This window comes from Nicotiana sylvestris, chromosome 7 (genome assembly GCF_000393655.2).
Source record: "Nicotiana sylvestris chromosome 7, ASM39365v2, whole genome shotgun sequence".
Taxonomy (NCBI): Eukaryota; Viridiplantae; Streptophyta; class Magnoliopsida; order Solanales; family Solanaceae; genus Nicotiana; species Nicotiana sylvestris.
Window position 1 is genome coordinate 2572601 of NC_091063.1, and position 14747 is coordinate 2587347.

Genomic DNA, 14747 nt, shown 5'->3' on the forward strand with positions numbered 1-14747 from the left:
TCAAAGAATATTTCACTGTGAGGAAAATACGATTGGGCAAGTAGAGCCATGCATTGTGGAAACTCTAAAGCCATTAAATTTTGAAGTGCGATCTGTTTAATTTTTTGAGAATTTGCTTGAATTAGGACAAATACCATCTGGAATTAAGTCAAAGTGCTTGTAAACTTTAGGAATAGAATGGGCTACTACTAGACCTATATAAGGAACTGATTCACATTAAATTTGCATGCCTAAACACATCCAAAAACCTACATTCTTCTCTTTTCTTCTTTTTCTTTCCCTTTTTCCACTTTCCTCTTAGAAAATGAACAACTTTTTCTTTCCCTTTTTCCACTTTCCTCTTAGAAAATGAACAGCTAAACATGTGTCACGTATTTATTGATTTGATATTTTGGTGTAAACACGGTATGTTTTTATCGTCAAGGTAAAAAACAAAAGTTGTGGCCAGGATTGAGGAACATTCAAAATCTCTTATTTATAGTGAAGCTGGCCTAATTCAAACTTGTATTGCCCAATTTACTGCAATCTTTATTCTCATTTTCATATTAACAAGACCTTAATCATATACAGGAAAGATGTGTTGTACTCATTATTAACCAAAATGGCTGTTTCTCTTACATATACGGAGAAAGAATATTTAAAATACATTGCGAAATGCACGAAAAGAAATGTTTAGATCAATGCCAAAGAGTGACAGACCATTATTTCCAAAATACAAGATTCAGTATCAACGAAAGTGCAATTCAACCAGATATATCCTTTATGAAGCCAACAAGATCGCCAAAAGGTTAGCCTTGTCTTGGGAGAAGGCGATGAATCAATTTCCTTCTGCGGTTAATAGACTCCATTTTTCTTCTGAAGATGCCAACTGATCGATGAAATCTGGACTAGCAAAATAAAACTCCTTCGATTTTCTGTCATTTCTCCTGTTGAAAGAATTTCTTCAGTTACACCAATGAGGCAAGAAGACAGAAGAGAAGATTGAAGGGAATACATGTGATGCACACCTGGTTTCTTTTTGTCTGGTGAGGAGAACTAATATTCCAAACCCTACAATAACTGCAATTTTTATCACCTGAAAAACGTAGACAATAGCAAGCATTGGTCACTCTTGAAATTATTCTTGTTCTTCTATGATCAATACAAATGCGGACTGAAGCAATTCATTATCAAGGGAAGGACTTCTGATAGTCCTGTCCATTAATGATTGTCCGAAGCATGCATTTTATAGCCCTTATTAATACTTGTTATACTTAAGCAAAGATAAATGATCGGGTAGAATTTTGAAATTTGCATCTAGATCTGAAGAGAATGAGATGTATGGTTCAATTTTAAAGGTAAAGAGTCAAAACTAAAATATTCAGTTCAAACCATCTAACTGCTGCAGGATGCTGATTGCTGTGCTTCCCTAAGTTTACAGTTAGATAGCAGACATCCAATTGACACACTAATATATAAATGTATGAATCAACAAAAATATGCATATGTGACCTGTCTAATGGGTCCAGAAGGGCCATTTTGTCCAGAGCTCTCAGACTGAGATTTTCTTGGCTTTTGTGGCTTCTCTTCTCCTTTCTTTATCGTGGAGTCACTTCTATGGAAAAAACCACGCTGCATCCATGAAACCAATTGGTAAACAGTTATCTTTGCAGCAACTCGTTCAAGCAAACAAAATCATCTTCCCATAGGACCAAATGTTTTAACAATTATTTTAACCACACAATGATGAGTTGGTGACATGATCAGTATGATGAATTGTTAGTAGATATGTGTGATAAAGCAACATGCAGATTTTTCTATCAAGTTTACCGCAAAGGATAGTGGACTAGCTTCTGGGATACTACTGAACTTCTAAAGGAGATAGGCAAGGATACTCAAGTACCTTCCGTGTAATTTCTTGCTTAGGTGGTTTCTTATTCCTTTGATGATCATCTACTCCAATGTGGCAATCTTCCAATAAATGCACTGCGCTTTCGCCTGCAGTTGTTATACAGACACGATTTTTGTTATCCGGAAATATCCATACACCAGAATTTTCAGAGTCATAATGCTCATTTTCGCAATACGCTATTAATTTTGGTTTCTCATTTGGAACCCTTTCAATATGAACTTCTAGTAAAGCCTCTGATCTAATTTCTGTGTTTCGTTGTTCTGCAACTGAAGGATCATTGGAACAATCTTGGCCAGCAGCTAAATTATTAGCTTTCAGCATATCTGAATGAGCCACATTAATTCTTTGGGAGCTAGTAGCTGTTTCCAGGTTGGATAATCTCATCAAATCCATAGGTGAAGTAGCTACAGCATTTGGCTCCTTTTTAGCAGATCTTAAGGTATCCTGCTGACTTGAGCCTGCTTCGTTAAATGGGACAATGTGGACACTTGACTCTTTCAACTGCTCATGGAACACGGACTGTGCTGTACCAACAATATCTTGCTCAAGTGAACTACTTTCTCCTCTCATCAAATCTACAGGTGAAGTAGCTCCAGTATTAAACTCCTTTTCAGCAGATCTTAAAGTTTCCTGCTGACTTGAGCCTGCTTCATTAAATGCGACAATGTACACACTTGACTGCTTCAACTTTTCATGGAACACGGGCTGTCCTTTACCAACAATATCTTGCTCCGGAAAACTAATTTCCCCTCTTTTGCCAATATTACTTTGAGGTTCTGGCAAGTTCCCAGTATTAAGAGGTCTTTCTACTCTTAGTGAACTCATCTTATTAGGCCTTGCAGTGTCCTCTGGATCCAAATCTTTTACAGAGCCTCCTATTCCAACTAAATTTGGTTGGGATTTTGATGCTCGATTCCTTGTAAGCGATCTTCTCCCCTTCTTCTGATGTATGCAGTCAGTTCAATATTTTTGAAGTTTCATGTAAACAAAAGGAAAAAGGTTATCAGCTTAGCAAGTTCACTACATGGCATATTTCACCCTAGAATAAGCTGGAGAGTAGAAGTACCTGAGCAAGGCCGATTTCAAACGCACTTATCATATTCCTGACACTGCTAGGAGTTTTCTCCAATACACCTTGATCCTCAGGTTTATTAGAGGCATCAACAATCTTTTTTGGGGACACAGACTCTTTCTTTTCAGCAACATCCATCTTCAGCATAGACTGAGCACTTTGATCCTGAGGTTTATTAGATGGATCAACAATCTTCGTTTGGGATATGGACTCTTTCTTTGCAGCAACATCTATCTTCAACATAGACTGAGCACTTTGATCCTGAGGTTTATTAGATGGATCAACAATCTTCGTTTGGGATATGGACTCTTTCTTTGCAGCAACATCTATCTTCAACATAGACTGAACACTTTGATCCTGAGGTTTATTAGATGGATCAACAATCTTCGTTTGGGATATGGACTCTTTCTTTGCAGCAACATCTATCTTCAACATAGACTGAGCACTTTGATCCTGAGACTTATTAGATGGATCAACAATCGTCTTTTGAGGCAGAGACTCTTTCTTTGCAGCTACATCCTTCTTCAACATAGACTGAGCATCTTGCTCATTAACAGGTTTTACAGAAATATAATCACGTATTAGCGGAGTTTGAAGCTTCTTAGCTGATGGTCTGTCAGGCTCAGAATATTGTATTTGAACCATTTCTTTCACAGGTGAAGATGAGGTTGCTTCACTTCTATCTGTGGCATTCTAAACAGGCAGATTTGCTATCAAAACTCTTAGCAATCTACTCGGTTATAATTCTTCACTTAAAAAGCAAATTTTGACCTCATTAAGCTACTATGCATTCTCTACGTAGTCACCACAGTGCTAATTCATTCAACTTCCATCTTCAGTAAGCTGAAAAGCCCGAATGGAATTCTCCTACTCTTGAATTACTGGAATAAATCTAGCTAAAATCTAATAACTAGACACGTCGGCCATAAATATTTCTAAGAAAAACTACAACGGGGGAATACTCCATCGTAAATATTATTCCCTTATCTTTCTTTCCTTAATATAGTTCTTAGAATGTGTGATCAAACCTGAAAACTTCCTTCTGATGGGCAGAGATGATGCAAATGTATCTCCCACAGGAATAGTTGTTCCTTTATATTCAACATTTGTTGCAGGAACTATGTATTGTTTCTTCTTCAGAGCAGATTCTCTCTGCCAAGCCAATCGAGATACCATTATACATATGCTGATAGCATTGTCAAGGCTATCAAAAGTTTAAAGCATAGGAAAAAAGAAAACTTTAAGTACTTTTAAAATCCTTTTAGAAACTCCATGTACCAGTAGGGTGGGAACATGTTTTGAGGTTAGGTATCCAAATTATTCAGTATCCCTTCTGAATAAAACTAGTGAGGAACAGTAGTATATATTACCACATTACGAATTCGGTTGCGTTCATCTTCACTGAGAATGAATTGCAACTTCATATGTACATAATCACCTCCTTCAAGTTGGAAAAAATCGTCCCAATAACCCTTCTCAACTATGGATAAGGTCTGAACTTCTGTAAAAGAGAAACTCAGTGTCAATAACCTTTATACAAGATAATATCAAACTTTAAATACAAGGACGATATAACCTGCACGTGATATCTCATTTCCCTCAGCATCCTGAAGTCTAACAACCAAATTTTCGCGAAATGTTGTTAATGGGCTGTAAAGGGATAATTAAAATTCACAAATACATTAATCAAGCTTTGTGCTGAAAGCATGAAGAATAAAGATATACAGGCGTTTGAAACATTACAAGGAGAAGTCTCCTTTGTCCCACGTTTGGTATGCTCTCTTCCCCATGGAAACTACACAAAACATATCAAACCCCAAGTCAATTTTGAAATGCAACTACAGAAAGGGTAACCCGGTACACAAGGCATCCCACGTTCACGTAGGATCCGGGGAAGGCCACGCCAATGGGCATTGATGTAGCCAGCCTAACTTAATGCAAGCATTAGTGGTTGCTACCAGGTTCGAACCCATGACCTATAGGTCACATAGATACTTTATCGTTGCTCTAAGGCTACCCTTAAAAAATGCAACTACAGAAACACTCTAAAAACAAACAAAGGAAAAAGAAATTACTAACCCCATAAGCAAATTGAGGAAGACTGTGCTGAAGATGATATATTCTTGAAATCCAACACTATGTTGAACATAAAACACCAAATTGAGTTAAACTAAGATCATTTCACTAATTTGGAATACAAAATTGAAATTAGCAGAGCTTTTAGTACCTGAAACTTGGATTGTTCCTGGCATTGGGGAGAATATTTGATACTCAAACTATGTTCCACAAAAAAATAGTATATCCCCTCAGCCTCAACCCAAGGGTACTACATAATTAAGTGACATAAAAAGAATGGCTTAACTTCACTTGGATAGAAGAGGAAGTTTGGTTGGACAGCAGAAAGCGGATGTGGATGTGGATGAGTTAAGAAAGATGATTGGGTCCACTGAAATTCCATTAAAAGTAATTAAAGACCTCAAAAGACTTCTCACCAAAATCTGTGTTTTTGTCTCATCTCTACCACCTCAGCTCGAACCCTTGTGCAATAACGCCAGTGTGAAGCAATAGATTTTTTTTTTTTTTTATCTAAAGTTTAAGTTATATGCACAATAGTCTATTTTTTTTAGAGAGAGACCCGAAAGAAATTAAATAAAATTACGAGATATAACTCAAAGTAACAATATCGAATAAGAAAAAACAAATTAAGAGATATATAGAGAGAAAAAGAAGATATATTCTTATTTTTTCTTCAATTGTGTGATATTTGCTATTTATTACAAGGCCTTTATATACGCATGAAAAATGAAGAATCACTATTGTAAAATAGTGAGTTGAATGACTACTATTGAGAGAAATGACCACTATTGAGTGAAATAGTCACATATAAATATGTCATTGAATATGTCATTAAGCATTTAAGAAGAAGATCATGGGGGATTATGGAGTTACAATCATAATTCCATAAGTATTAGAGTAATGAGAGTTATGGAGATAATGGAGAAGAGTAGTGAGCATTACTCCTTTGGTAGTTATGGACATCCACCATAATTCAACATTTTATAACACTCCCCATTGAATATCCATAGTTAATGTGCCTCATTAAAACCTTACTAGAAAAAAAACTTATGGAAAAAAATTCTAGTGAACAAAAAAGAGTACACATATCATGTAATACGCATTGCTTGTTGCCTCATTAAAAACCTTGCCAAGAAAACTAGTGGGATAAAATCGTAGCTAAGAGAAAATAAGTACAACGCGTATTTGCCTCCCCCTGATGAAAACATCACTTTGTTTTTTGAAAATTCGGAAATGACGCATTCCAATCCTCTATTCCAGCTTCTCAAATGTTGAGGTTGGTAATGATTCATTGAACATGTCTACCAAAGTATCAATCAAATAAATTTATTGAACATCTACATCATCAATCTGCCAAAAATCATGTCTGAAAAGAACTTTGGTGAAATGTGCTTTATTTTGTTGCCTTCAATATATTTTTCTTCCAATTGAGATAAGCAAGCATTATTGTCTTCAATATTATTGTTATCTTCTTTTTCAAAGAAAAGTCACACATCTATTGTGTATTGAGGTACTTGCTTTATTAGTTGTTAATATCTTAGTATGACTTGAATCAATAATTGACAGTCTTGTGAAAGTATAATATGATAGTATCCTCACATATAAATAGATTGTTTGAAGAACGAACTTTAGAAAATGCTTGCATTTGTATAACCAACAAAACCTTGACAATATTTGTTAGAATAAACAAATCTATATCAAGGATTCCTTTTGCAATATAATCCTAATAATATTCCAATACCTTTATATAGGAATAAAACTATATCTTGCTAGCATATTGTTATACTCATAGTTCTAGTAAGATACATTAGTGTACCAATTGCACTAGACACAAAAACAAATCATGTATGCTATTCGCTCACATAAGAATTTGTTGAAGCTTTATCTAATAAATTTCTTTGGAACCTTAATATACTTCAGAATAGTTTAAATCCTTCAATGATTTTCATTATATGCATATCAGGTTTTTCATGTATTTCCTGATTAAAACCTGAAATGACTACATCCACCACAAGTCGTCTTTATGTCTATCGACTTGACTTTTTCGTACAAGAACACATTTATACCTCCAATGGCTTTATACTTTTAGGTGTTGGGACTATCCATCTAACTTCATCAGGTGAAGTCAATTTTCATTGCATATTTTTCATTTGACCAATCATTTATCAGTCCAAATTTCATGAGAGATTTGAGCTCAAGAGCCTCGTCAATATTGATAATATTGAGCGCTACATTATATTTATAATATCGTCGACGATCATTTTATATCGGTTCCATCGTTACCCAAATAAGACATAACTTATTGAGATATGTTTATCTCATCACTTTCAGGTACCTGAGCCTCTCCCATGAGGTCTTATGATATTTTATGTCGTGGTGCTCTTCTAGAGCACTTGCCTCCATATTATGACTATCTTGAACATTTGCTCATCTCCTTCTTCAAGGAGTTTTAACTTTGGAACCGATTAGTCTATTATGCTTTATGCGTGCCATAAAATTTGTCCATCTGGGATGTTATTTTATTTGGAGCATTAGCGGCTGAAATATGATATTTAGCTTTGGGTCAGCAAATGCGTCTGACAATAATTTGCAAATGAATTATTACTTGAACTTCAAGTTTATATTTTCTTGTACAAGGATCTATATGTATTTATAATAATTTATTCCACGTATCACTTTTTCAGCTGTCTATTTTCTCCCCTAATGCTGGGATCACCAACACATATCTATAATCTTCTTTGGAGACCCATCTTTGCATTGTGGTGGAACAACTAAATCATATAGTACATTCATATTTGTAGATGGAAATTATTTGGTTCCTGACCCTGAACCAATTGTGATAGAGAGAACGTATCATAACTTGGCTAGAACAAGTGTTGTATATTAAATAATACATCACATACCAAATTTTATTTTGGCCGTTTTGTTCTCATAACCAATAGTTTGGCTATAATTGGAGGCATACAATTTCTGCTAAACCAACTTAGATTTATACCAGCATTATCAAGATAAATCATCATAATTTATATTGTAGAACTATATTCTAATAATTTGAGCAAGCAACCTTGCAAAAGCCAAAACTGCAAGTTCATAACAAATGCACATGTGACCAAAGAATAGATGCATCTATTAAAATCATATAATAGTAAACGGTCCACATGACAGGTGACTAGGCCCATATATATATATAACCTTTTATGCTGATAGGTTACAAGTACTTTACTTTATGTTTTGATGATCTAACAAACTTACTATCCAGAACCAGATAAGGAACCTGTTGCACATTTACAAGACCTCAAGAGCACAAGATCCCAAGATGAGATTCAGCTGGGAATATGATTCAACCTTTCAGAAGTGGAAGGAGCAGGTGAGGGACCAAGTCCCTACCAGTTCCCGAGGAGACTGCACGAAGTTAACTTTCCAGTTGGAAAGTTATTGCCTGCACATGCTACTATGCAGAACACTGTTGCAGTCAACCTTCCAGGGAAGAATTTTCACCTACCTTGCTTGGATTATTGCAAGTGATGTCACACATGTATAAATGCATGCAAAGGAGGTAAAACAAATGACTTTGAACATTTGACAAGCTCTTTAATGTGACTATCTAGCAAGTAAGTTTCAAGTGCTTCAAGAACAAAGAACAAAATAGTTACGGACCAGTTCCCACATAGAGTTATTGTATGTCCTTTATTGAGTTGTAACTTTATAATAGTTCTTTAATTGTAATTCTTATCTAGCTTGTTTAGAAGCATTCTATAGGAAACCATTTGTAAACCTTAAACTAGTGTGTTTGAGTCTTGCTAGAGTTAGTCATATTGTAAAATCTTTATAATAAAGTTATTACAAAGTAGCTTGTAATAGAGTATTACAAGTTACTGAGGGATTAAGAGGTTAATTCCTAGGTTGCATAAATTGTAATCTAAAAGTTGCTCAGTAGTGAAGTTGAAATCCTACAAGGGTAGGTCGTGGTTTTTAATCCCGTTGAGCTGAGAATTTTCCACGTAAAATTCCTCTTGCCATTTAATTATTGTTGTGTGTGTGTGTACTGTTGGACCTAATAGAGAACCTGGTTCTCTATAGAGTTTAGTGGAGCATTATATTGTATCAATTGGTATCAGAGTAGGTTCTTTCTATCAGGTTAACACCTAGAAAGGATCCTCATGGCTGCTTCTCCAAACTTCGAAGAAGGACAGTCTACTTACAGACCACCTAGGTTCAATGGACAGTATTATGAATGGTGAAAAACTAGAATACATGACTTCATCATGGCTGAAGATTCTGAGCTATGGGATGTCATATGTGATGGATCATTTGTTCCTACCAAAAACCTTGACGACCCACCAGTAGCCTTTCTCAAGACAAGGAAAGAATTCAACGATACAGATAGAAAGGCCATAGAGAAGAACTTTCATACTAAGAAAATTCTGGTGTTGGACCAGATGAATACAACAGGATATCAGCATGTTAGTTAGTCAAAGAAATCTGGGAAGACCTGCAGACAACTCTGAAGGAACAACACAGGTCAAACAATCAAAAATCGACATGCTCACAATTGAATACGAGCTCTTCAGGATGCAAGACAATGAATCTGTCCAAGAAATGCATACCCAGTTCACCTCCATCATTAATGAGCTTCACTCCCTTGGTAAAACTATTGCAAAAAACAAGCTGGTTAGAAAGATCCTAAGCGTGCTACCCAGTTCTTGGGAAAGCAAAGTGAATGCTATTACAGAGGCAAAGGACTTGCAGGAGCTAACTATTAATGAACTTGTTGGCAATCCAAAAACATATGAGATGAAAAAGAAGAAAGACAGTGAAAGAAGAGAGCCCAATAAGGAGAAGAACCTGGTCCTCAAAACAGAAAACAACGAGTCAAGCTGTGAAGATGGTGATATGGCATACCTAACAAAAAGATTCCAGAAGATGGTTTGCAGGAATGTTGGCATTCCAAAAAGGGAAAGTTATAGCAAGCCAAAGAATTATGATCTCTTTCATAAATGTGGCAAGCCAAGACATTTCATGAAGGATTGCCCTCTCCTAAAGCAGTATCAGTACAAGAACAACTCTGACAAAGCAGCCAAAAGGAACCTGGTTCATGACAGATGCTTCAATAGAAAAAACGCCGCCGACAATGTTGTGAGACAAGCTCTTGCTGCATGGGGAGATTCATCAAGTGAATCTGGAGAAGATGATGAACCAGGTAACAGCTCTATGATGGCAGTAGAAAGTGAATCAATCGAGTATGATTCAATTTTTGCTTTGATGGACTAGTCTGACGATGAAGATAACGATGATTATGAGGTAAATTTTCTGGATGTTCAAAGAAATCTGAAATCTTATTCTCCTAAGAAACTCATGTCTTTGGCAAACGTGCTAATCGACACTTATCATAGTCTTGTAAATGACAGAGATGTCTTAACAGTTGAACTAGGAGAAATAGAACAGTCTAGAGATGACCTAGTAATAGTTGCAGTCGATCTAAGAGAGTCAATTGAGAACCTGAAGAAAGAAAGAATGTCTTAAAGAAAAGGATTGAAAATGTAGAACAAGAAAGAGATGACCTTCTAGTGGTAGTAATGGACTTGAAGGAAACAATTGGGAAACCTACAATGGAAAGTAGGGATGAAAATTATCAAAAAGGAAAGGAAGTTGCAAGCGAGGCACATATTAAGCTTGAGAAATGAACTAAAGATAGTGCAGTATAGTCTGTGTGCTGAGCTTGAGAAAAACAAACAACTTCAGGAAGACCTAGGTAGAGTGAAGAGTGATCTTGAAAAATCACTCGAGTTGTTGATGCAGTCCAAGGAACCCCACTCTGTGAAGAAAGAAATGCTCAAAAATCCCAGTCAGATGTGTCTGGTTCCTCTACTAATGAGACTCAGGCACCAAATTGGAGGTTCAAAAGTTCACATCCTCTTGACAACATAATCACTCCTCTTGACCCAGGAGTTCAAACCATATCAAAATCAAGGAACTCACTTGCCTTCTCAACTTTTCTTTCTCAAATAGAGCCTAAAAATATAAAGGAAGTGCTAAAATATGCAGACTAGATCACAACCATGCAAGAGGAGCTGCATCGATTTGAAAGGAACAAGGTATGACACCTGGTTCCTTGACTTGTTGATCGAACCATTATAGGAACCAAGTGGGTATTCAGAAACAAGATTGATGAGTTTGGAAATACAACAAGAAACAAGGCAAGACTTGTGGTTCAAAGCTATAATTAGGAAAAAGGGATTGATTATGATGGGACATTCGCTCATGTAGTTCGAATGGAAGCCATTAGAATTCTGATTGCCTTTGCATCTCATATGGAGTTCACTCTATTCCAAGTAGATGGCATTTCTAAATGGCTATCTAAAAGAATAAGTCTATATCAAGAAGCCTCCTGGTTTTGAGTGTCATGAACAACCTGATCATGTGTTTAAACTAGATAAGGCATTATACGGGTTAGAACAGGCTCCCAGGGCTTGGTATGAAAGATTGTCAAAAAAATTTCTGGAAAATGGCTTTGCAAGAGGGAAGATTGACAACACTCTTTTCCTGAAGAAATGAAGGAAGAACCTACTCATTTTTAGGTGTATGTCGATGATATCATCTTTGGAGCCAAAACTGGCTCTCTCTGCGAAGAATTTGCTAAACTCATAAGGAGTGAATTTGAGATGAGTATGATGGGAGAACAGAATTCTTCCTAGGACTTCATGTGAAGCAATCTAAGAAGGGAACATTGATAAGTCAACAAAAGTACATCAAGGAGCTGTTGAAAAAGTTTGATATGGAAGCCTCAAAAGTTATCGATACACCCATTGCAACAGCTATTCATCTAGACATGGATGAACCTAGTTCCCCTATAAACCAGACCATGTATAGAGGAATCATAGGGTCACTATTGTATCTCGCTGCAAGCAGACCTGGCATTATTTTTAGTGTGGGTCCTTGTGCAAGGTTTCAATCCAATCCAAAGGAATCTTATCTGAAAGCTGCCAAGAGAATATCGAGATATCTCAAAGGAACATATGACTTGGTCCTCTATTATCCTTCAGGAAACAGTTTTGATCTTATTGGGTATGTTGACGCTGATAATGTTGGATATCTAGTGGATAGAAAAAAATACTTCTAGGATGGTACACTTCCTGGGTTCCTGCTTAATCTCATGGGGCACAAGAAGGCAAAATTCTGTGGCACTTTCAACTGTAGAAGTTGAATATGTAGCAACTTCCTCTTGCTATGCTCAACTTTTGTGGATCAAGCAACAATTAGAAGACTTCGGAGTATTCTCAGATTGTGTGCCTCTCTTATGTGATAATACTAGTGCACTCAACATGGCAAAAAATCCAGTTTAACATAAAAGGACAAAGCACATTGATGTACGTCACCATTTCCTCAAAGATAATGTTGAGAAAGGGCTTATATGCATGAAATTCTACAGCACTGAAGACCAAATTGTAGTTATATTTACCAAGGCCCTGAGCAGAGAACACTTCGAGCAAAATCGTCTGGCATTGTGGTTTATGAAACCCAATTGAGAACACGGTCCCTCAATGATTGGCTATGAAAGAAAGGTTCAGGTAAACTTAGCTAAAAAGGTGTTTTCTGGTAAAGTCTAATTCATCTCTATACTATTACAAGTAGACACGCTTGATGATTACATAGCAAATAAGCATTTGAAGTTGTACACTGGTAAAAAGGGAAAAGCTTACAGACAAGAGATCAATTAGGGAACCTGGTTCTCCTGACACATGTTAGTAGTTTCTATGTTCTCTCATGCACAATTCTGAACAATGAAAACAAGTGCCACATCATCAGCATGTCAGCGTTTAGTTTGCATCTTTTAAACCCAAACGCCTCACCAGTTATAAGATCGACCCATCTTCCTAAGACCTGCCGCCCTTTTTCTAACCAATCCCTCTGTCATCATAAATACATCTATCTCTGTCACCACACTTCACACATCAACACTTCCAAACTTGTTCCCTGTTCACTCTCTCTTCAGGTCACCAATTCTTCTCCTCCTCTCACTATGGCTGAAGATCAATCGATCTCTAGTATTATCGAGTCCTCACCAGTCGAAACACCAGCACCAGTCTCTCCTCCTCACACTACTAATAACCAAAACCCTAGAACAGAGTCACCCCATCCTTCATCTCTTCTCCTACCCATTCAAGTTCTTGCTCTTTAAAGATTACCCGACATCAACTCTCGCAAGAGGTGTTTCCCAGAGCTTATATCTCACCTCGCCAGAAAAGAGGGATGTCATGAATATTTTTGAGAATGAAGGAAATAAAAAATCTCAAGTTCTCCTATAGAAGAAAAGTAAAAAACAGACCAAGTTGAGGGAAATAAAGTCATCAACTCAATTGAGATTGTCCCAAACCTCAGTCCACAGGTGCCTCTCCTATTTCTCCTAATCCTCTCATGAATCTGCAAGAAAAGGAAGCAATCAAAAATATGTTGTCCATCACAAATAAATGGGTTTTTGTCGGAGGAAGTGAGGATGGTCTTAAGACTCAGGGGGAAACATCTGAACCTGTTGAGGAGGATAGTGAGTGTGTGCTTGTTGATCTTGCGGCATAGGAAGGTACTACTGGGGAACCTATTGAAGGACCTGATCCGCCTTCAGTTCAGGAACCCCAGGTTAGTACTGACCCTGCTCCCTCTCCTCATTTAGACATTGAGCCTCTAAATGTAATCATGCCTGAGATTGGTCCTACGTCTGACAATCAAAAGAAGAATAGTGAAGAAGATTCTGATGACTTACCAATCACAAGTCTGCCTAGTCGAGGAGTAGCTATTGGTGAAGAGCCCACTTCTAAGCGACCCACAACAAGATTGCAAAAGAAGGAGGCTCTTGAGTCTGCTCTAAGAACAGTCAGACTTAATTAAGGAGGAGACAATTAGTGAAAGATGGCAAATTTGTAAATGAGGAGTCAGTTCCTATTGTGAGTGTGGATGAAGAAGAAGAGGAGGAACCTAGTACGTTGACTAGGAAGTTGTCACAAAAGCATGGTCTTCTCAAACCAAAAAAGAGATCTTCTGTGTCTTTTAAACGTCGGACTAGGCTTAATGATGATGCTGCTACTAAGAATATGGAGAAATACTCAGGTGAGAAGTCTACGAAGTCTGATAATAAGAAGAAGGGTGTCCGCATGATTGCTAAGAGAAAGACTGATACTACTGGTGAACCTGGTTCCTCAAAGAAGGCCAAGGCTGATGATCCAAAAAGTTCTTGGAAAGAAAGATTAGAAGTCAAAAGGTACTATGGGGGCGTACATTCACCTCTGATGTCTTGGAGGAGGCTGGTATGAGACAGCTGGTTGAAATTTGTGATTTCCAACAATGGACACATTTGTTCACGGGTGGTACTGCTAGCGTATATGAGGAGGAAATTCAAAGATTTCATGCTGACTTTTACAAAGTTGAGGATGGTCACATTTGCGCCTTGGTAAATGGCATTGATATGGTATTAGACGTTGCTTTGCTGGGATCTATTCTTGGTGTGCCCACTAAAGGGTTATCTAGTGTTCAAGGAGTTTGTACTCAGAACTTCAGAAATGCAATCTTGAAGGATAGAGTGGTTCAGCAGGGGTAACGGGTTCAGAAGAAGGGCCTCCTTCCTGTTTACCAATTGCTATTTGAACTAGTAAACAAAGTGCTGCTACATCAAGCGGAGCGACGATCCATCACCATTCATGCAGACCTGTTCCTCAT

General features: G+C 37.2%; 1 protein-coding gene across 3 annotated transcripts; it reads right to left on the reverse strand.

The window, feature by feature from the left end:
- Positions 1 to 565: 565 nt before the first annotated feature.
- LOC104224437 (uncharacterized) lies at positions 566 to 5469 on the reverse strand. Of its 3 annotated transcripts, none has more exons than XM_009776090.2 (11): positions 5191 to 5469; positions 5043 to 5099; positions 4707 to 4758; positions 4540 to 4613; positions 4334 to 4464; positions 3992 to 4115; positions 2958 to 3646; positions 1883 to 2830; positions 1492 to 1611; positions 1008 to 1075; positions 566 to 926 (listed from the first exon to the last, which is right to left on the reverse strand). In XM_009776090.2, the coding sequence occupies exons 1-11, from the start codon at positions 5213 to 5215 to the stop codon at positions 818 to 820; spliced, it is 2397 nt and encodes a 798-aa protein (XP_009774392.1). In that variant the 5' UTR covers positions 5216 to 5469; the 3' UTR covers positions 566 to 817. The 3 variants fall into 3 exon arrangements, with proteins under 3 accessions (XP_009774392.1, XP_009774390.1, XP_009774393.1); XM_009776088.2 differs by having other exon boundaries at positions 1883 to 2833; positions 5191 to 5467; XM_009776091.2 differs by lacking the exons at positions 4540 to 4613; positions 4707 to 4758; positions 5043 to 5099; positions 5191 to 5469 and having other exon boundaries at positions 1883 to 2833; positions 2958 to 3656.
- Positions 5470 to 14747: the final 9278 nt, after the last annotated feature.